Genomic DNA, 6,117 nt, shown 5'->3' on the forward strand with positions numbered 1-6,117 from the left:
CAAATAATCATCATAAAATTAACATTAAAACAGAAGAGGCAGAATAAAAACCTTTCAGTCATATTCACAGATAAACAGAACTGTTTTGAGCCTGGATTTAAACATTGTCAAAGTAGAGGCCTGTGTCACATCTTCAGGAAGAATGTTCCAGGTTTTAGCTGCATAAAACTGAAACACTGATTCTCCATGTTTAGTCCTGACTGTGGGACCAGCAGGAGGTCAGTCCCTGAAGTCCTCAGAGTGTGAGATGGTTCATGTGGCACTAACATGTCGGAGATGTTCTTTGGTGCTGGTCCATGTAGAGACTTGTTCACAATCAGAGCTGCTTTAAAGTCTCTGAGCCACAGGAGCCAGAGACCTGAGCACAGGACTTATGTGCTCGTACTTCCTGGTTCTAGTCCTGACCCGAGCAGCAGTGTTCTGGATGTTCTGGATGGACTGCTCTGTCTTAAGGCTTGTTTGGAGAGGCCAGTGAGCAGGACGTTACAGTCGTCTAACCTACTGGAGACAAACGCAGGATAAGTCTCTCTAAGTCTGGCTTCGACAGTATACCTTTGATTTTTATGAATCTTTTTTAGGTGGTAAAAAGCTGCAGATGTTATTGATTTGATGTGGCTGTTAAAGTTCAAGTCTGAGTCCATTATTACCTCTACATTTCTAGCCTGATTTGAAGGTTTCAGTTCCAGTCTCTCTATGTTTCTGTGGCCAAAGACTCTGATTTCAGTCTTGTCTGAGTTTAGCTGAAGTTGTTTTGTCTCCACACTGCAGAGGCAGTGATGACGTTTACGGTGACGTCAGCTCCATTGGACACCGCGGTTTTCAGACGTGGAAGTCAGCGGATTTGTTTCTTTTATGAAGTCGTTTTAGATGAATATTGTAATTTAAAATGTTTTATTATGACATAATGATCCACAGGGTCACAGACGAGAACCATAGAGACACAACAGGCTGATTTTTAAAGGCAGGGTCACGTCTTTATTTACATTCTGTACAAATCTAGAACAAACCTCTTAATAAATAACTGCAGCTGAAATGTAGATGTGTCACTGCACAGTCTGCAGGTGGAAGTCCAGGTCGGGTTTGTGTGGCCTGGAGGGGGCGCTGTCCTCGGGGAAGTACAAACCGGAGCGGTGCTTCTTCACCAGGTCATCGGCCGAATTTGAGCCGTTAAAAAAAGAGTTTGAAGTGATTCTGATTTTGTGAGATTTCTGTTTGGAGTTTTTCCTCTTCTCCTGTTTGTGCGACACGTTCATGTTCTCCACAACCTGACAGATGAGAGGAGAGAGGGATGAGAAAAGAGGGAAGAGACACAACAGACAGAAGAGAGGGATGAGAGACAACAGAGAGAAGAGAGGGAAAAAGAGAAAGAAAGGGAAGGAGACAACAGAGAGAAGAGAGGGAAGAGAGACAACAGAGAGAAGAGAGGGAAGAGAGACAACAGAGAGAAGAGAGGGAGAAAGAGAGGGAAGAGAGACAACAGAGAGAAGAGAGGGAGAAAAAGAAAAAGAGGGAAAAGAGACAACAGAGAGAAGAGAGGGAAGAGAGACAACAGAGAGAAGAGAGGGAGAAAGAGAGGGATGAGAGACAACAGAGAGAAGAGAGGGAAAAAGAGAAAGAGAGGGAAGGAGACAACAGAGAGAAGAGAGGGAAGAGAGACAACAGAGAGAAGAGAGGGAGAAAGAGAGGGAAGAGAGACAACAGAGAGAAGAGAGGGAGAAAAAGAAAAAGAGGGAAAAGAGAAAACAGAGAGAAGAGAGGGAAGAAAGATGAGAGACAGATGAGAGAGGGAGAAGAAGAAGAGAGGGGAAAGAGAGAATTGAGAGAGAGGGAAGAGATGAGAAAAGATAAAGAGAGGACGGAGAGACAAGAGAGAAAGAGATGCAAGAAAAAGAGAGGGAAGAAACAGAGAGAAGAGAGAGGAAAAACAAGACTTAACACAGGGATATAGGAGGATGGAAGGGCATCTGGCTCACCTTATGTCTGAGGGCCTCCTGATGCTCCTGGATGGCTCTCAGATGTGGACAGGACTTTTCTTGACTCTGATCAGAACTCTGAGGAGAAGAGAAGATTAAAGCAGGACTTAAACAGGACTAAAGCAGGACTAAAGCAGGACTAAAACAGGACTAAAGCAGGACTAAAGCAGGACTAAAACAGGACTAAAGCAGGACTAAAGCAGGACTAAAACAGGACTAAAGCAGGACTAAAACAGGACTAAAGCAGGACTAAAGCAGGACTAAAACAGGACTAAAGCAGGACTAAAACAGGACTAAAGCAGGACTAAAGCAGGACTAAAATAGTACTAAAGCAGGACTAAAACAGGACTAAAGCAGGACTAAAACAGGACTAAAACAGGACTAAAACAGGACTAAAGCAGGACTAAAGCAGGACTAAAGCAGGACTAAAACAGGACTAAACCAGGACTAAACCAGGACTAAAACAGGACTAAAGCAGGACTAAAACAGGACTAAAACAGGACTAAAACAGGACTAAAGCAGGACTAAAGCAGGACTAAAGCAGGACTAAAGCAGGACTAAAGCAGGACTAAAACAGGACTAAACTAAAGCTAAACCAGGAGTGTTGCACCTGTGCGCTGCGGGAGGGCATCCGGCTGAACAGCAGACTGAAGGGGCTGTATTTGGTGTTTTGGTCCATGTTTGTCCTCAGTTCAAACAGTGTCTGCTCCAGATGCCCTTCCCACTGCTCCTGCCTGTCCTCCACCAGCTGCAGTACCGTGTGTCTCAGAGCGGGGGCACTACAGTCGAGGGGCTGGTCCACCGAGGAGATGGTCAGGGGGAGGCTCCACTTCTCCCTCAGTTCACGGGTCACCTGGCAACCAAGAAATGTCCCGTACTGCAGCTTTAGATCTACAATGAAGAAATGTCCCGTATTGCAGCAGGACTAAAGCAGGACTAAAGCAGGACTAAAACAGGACTAAAACAGGACTAAAGCAGGACTAAAGCAGGACTAAAACAGAACTAAAACAGGACTAAAGCAGGACTAAAGCAGGACTAAAGCAGGACTAAAGCAGGACTAAAACAGGACTAAAACAGGACTAAAACAGGACTAAAGCAGGACTAAAACAGGACTAAAGCAGGACTAAAACAGGACTAAAGCAGGACTAAAACAGGACTAAAACAGGACTAAAGCAGGACTAAAGCAGGACTAAAGCAGGGCTAAAACAGGGCTAAAACAGGTCTAAAACAGGACTAAAGCAGGACTAAAGCAGGACTAAAGCAGGACTAAAGCAGGACAAAAAAAAACAGGACTAAAGCAGGACTAAAGCAGGACTAAAACAGGACTAAAACAGGACTAAAGCAGGACTAAAGCAGGAGTTAAACAGGACTAAAACAGGACTAAAGCAGGACTAAAACAGGACTAAAGCAGGACTAAAGCAGGAGTTAAACAGGACTAAAACAGGACTAAAGCAGGAGTTAAACAGGACTAAAGCAGGAGTAAACCAGGACTAAACCAGGACTAAACCAGGTCTCAGAGTGGGTCTCACCTGGGAGCAGAAGTCTGGGCTCTGGGTGAGGGCGATGATTTTAGGAGCTCCAAACCTGAAGAGACACAGGAGGAGAGCTGAGCAGACACAAGAGCAGAGCTCAGGAGAGAACTCTGGATTTCAGACACACCTGTAGTTTATCTAGTTTAAACTCACCTGTAGACGCAGGAGGACAGGCCGCGGGCAACACACTCCGGGTCCGGTGTCTGCAGAGGAAAAGCTTCAGGCCATTTACTGAAGTGATCCAAGACGACGAGAACATGAGAGTTTCCCCCAGGAGAGAGCGGGAATGGACCTGGAGAGAAGGAGAGATGATGAAGAGGAGGAGGTGAGTTTCCCCTTGGAGAGAGAGGGAACGGACTTGGAGAGAAGGAGAGATGAAGAGGAGGCGGAGTATACAGCAGTAGTACCTAGGATGAGGGCGGAAACGCAGTCCCAGGGAGTGGCCATACGAGGCGCTCTCACAGCTCGGCTCTGGCTCTTGCTCCTCTCGGCTCCGCGACACGTCTCACAAACTTTAATCTGAAAACAGTTTATGAACAATATCAGTTCATTTAAACACATGAGTTTATACAATGGAGCTACAACAGAACAGCACTGATACAACTGAGGTCAGAGCTCGTAGGTGGAGTTTAATATAACCTGTATAATATAGAATTATACAGGCTCCGCCCTCCATCTGAGATTATGATTGACAAACACAGCCCCAGTTTAAAACTGCGCATTGTAAGTGCATGATTACCCAGTCCACCACATCCCTGATGATGCCGAGCCAGTAGTAGCGGCTCTGGATCCGGTGCACCGTCTTCTTTTGGCCCAGATGCCCTCCCACGTCATTGAAGTGACACTCCAGGAAGATCTGCCTCTTCCTTTCTGGATCGATGACCACCTCACGTTTCTCCTCACGCTTCACTCCAACATAAAACAACTTTCCACCTGAGGAGAACAAACATGTGAGGAGCAGAGAGCCAGAGGAGCAGAGAGCCAGAGGAGAAAGAGAGCCAGAGGAGAAAGAGAGCCAGAGGAGAAAGAGAGCCAGAGGAGAAAGAGAGCCAGAGGAGAAAGAGAGCCAGAGGAGAAAGAGAGCCAGAGGAGCAAGAGAGCCAGAGGAGCAAGAGAGCCAGAGGAGAAAGAGCCAGAGGAGAAAGAGAGCCAGAGAAGCAGAGAGCCAGAGAAGCAGAGAGCCAGAGAAGCAGAGAGCCAGAGAAGCAGAGAGCCAGAGAAGCAGAGAGCCAGAGGAGAAAGAGAGCCAGAGGAGAAAGAGAGCCAGAGGAGTAACAGTAGTTTTACGCCGTTACCTTCTATAATAAACTTTCGCGCGTATCTCTTGAGGTTCTTTTTACGCAGCGGCGGCACCGCGTCAGAGAAACTGCCCTGAGACACGAATGTGAAAATGTCCCCGAGTTTATTCGGTCCACACTCCACCACCTGCTCCTGCGCCACGGGTGGCAGCAGCGAGTCCGCGGCGTCCACGGGAGACAGCAGCGAGTCCACGGGGTCCACAGGGGGCAGAGAGTCCGCGGCCTGCAGCGAGTCCGCGGCCAGCATCCCTCCTCCGGGCCACAGCTCCGAGCTCCTCCCGCTGATCCCCGGGTTCCTTCGGGCTCCTCCTTCACTGTGAGATTCTGTTTATGTCCACAGTGCCTCGCGTGTGATGCTGCTGCCTGTTTGAATCAAAATTGGTGAAAAACTTGGCCTCCAAAGCTTTTACGCACCACTTTTACGCACGACGCGCCCCAGATGTCTCCAAAGTGTCCAGAGCGCCCAGAATGCAGGAGTCTACAACATTAAAGTGAACTTGTGCAGGTAAACATGTGTAAATGTCCCACGGGAGGAGGACAGACGACAGTCCTCAGCGCCTGCGCGCTTCTTCTTGAGCGGCTGTGGTTTGGTATGTGTGTAGCGCCTCCTTCTGAGCAGAAGAGAGTACTGCGGCTAAGGAGTGATGCAGTTTCAATGTACGGCCACAAGAGGACAGCACTCTCCTGACTTTAGATCCTCAGCAAATTTGTGACTAAAAACTGAGGGGAGAGGGTGAATGTGAGGGACAGAGGGGGGACAGAGGGGGGACAGAGGAGGGACAGTTGAGGGACAGAGGAGGGACAGAGGAGGGACAGCGTAGGGACAGAGGAGGGATAGAGGGGGGACAGAGGAGGGACAGAGGAGGGACAGAGGAGGGACAGAGGGGGGACAGAGGAGGGACAGAGGAGGGACAGAGGAGGGACAGAGGAGGGACAGCGGAGGGACAGCGGAGGGACAGAGGAGGGACAGAGGGGGGACAGCGGAGGGACAGAGGAGGGACAGAGGGGGGACAGAGGAGGGACAGAGGAGGAACAGAGGAGGAACAGAGGGGGGGGACAGAGGAGGAACAGTTAATATAAGGTACAGAGGGTATTTAGAGATGTACAGAAAGACGACAGAAGTGTGGGTGCAGAGGAGCAAAGGAGTTCAGAGGAGGAGAGGGTCAGAGGAGCAGAGGAGAGGGTCAGAGGAGCAGAGGAGTTCAGAGGAGCAGAGGAGAGGAACAGAGGAGACTAACCCAAAACATTCACGTTTTCGGCATTTTAACATTTTAACTTTAAGCTTTGTTCTCGACTATTTTCGCGCGTGGTCAG

General features: G+C 48.6%; 1 protein-coding gene across 1 annotated transcript; it reads right to left on the reverse strand.

Moving 5' to 3' along the window:
* Window positions 1–90: 90 nt before the first annotated feature.
* zgc:113436 (uncharacterized protein LOC503528 homolog) lies at window positions 91–5,380 on the reverse strand. The gene is made up of 8 exons (XM_033972032.2): window positions 4,801–5,380; window positions 4,245–4,438; window positions 3,913–4,024; window positions 3,659–3,797; window positions 3,503–3,557; window positions 2,584–2,826; window positions 1,974–2,051; window positions 91–1,265 (listed from the first exon to the last, which is right to left on the reverse strand). The coding sequence occupies exons 1-8, from the start codon at window positions 5,048–5,050 to the stop codon at window positions 1,044–1,046; spliced, it is 1,293 nt and encodes a 430-aa protein (XP_033827923.2). The 5' UTR covers window positions 5,051–5,380; the 3' UTR covers window positions 91–1,043.
* Between the last annotated feature and the right edge of the window lie 737 nt (window positions 5,381–6,117).

The sequence above is a fragment of the Periophthalmus magnuspinnatus genome, chromosome 9 (assembly GCF_009829125.3).
Source record: "Periophthalmus magnuspinnatus isolate fPerMag1 chromosome 9, fPerMag1.2.pri, whole genome shotgun sequence".
NCBI classification, from domain to species: domain Eukaryota; kingdom Metazoa; phylum Chordata; class Actinopteri; order Gobiiformes; family Gobiidae; genus Periophthalmus; species Periophthalmus magnuspinnatus.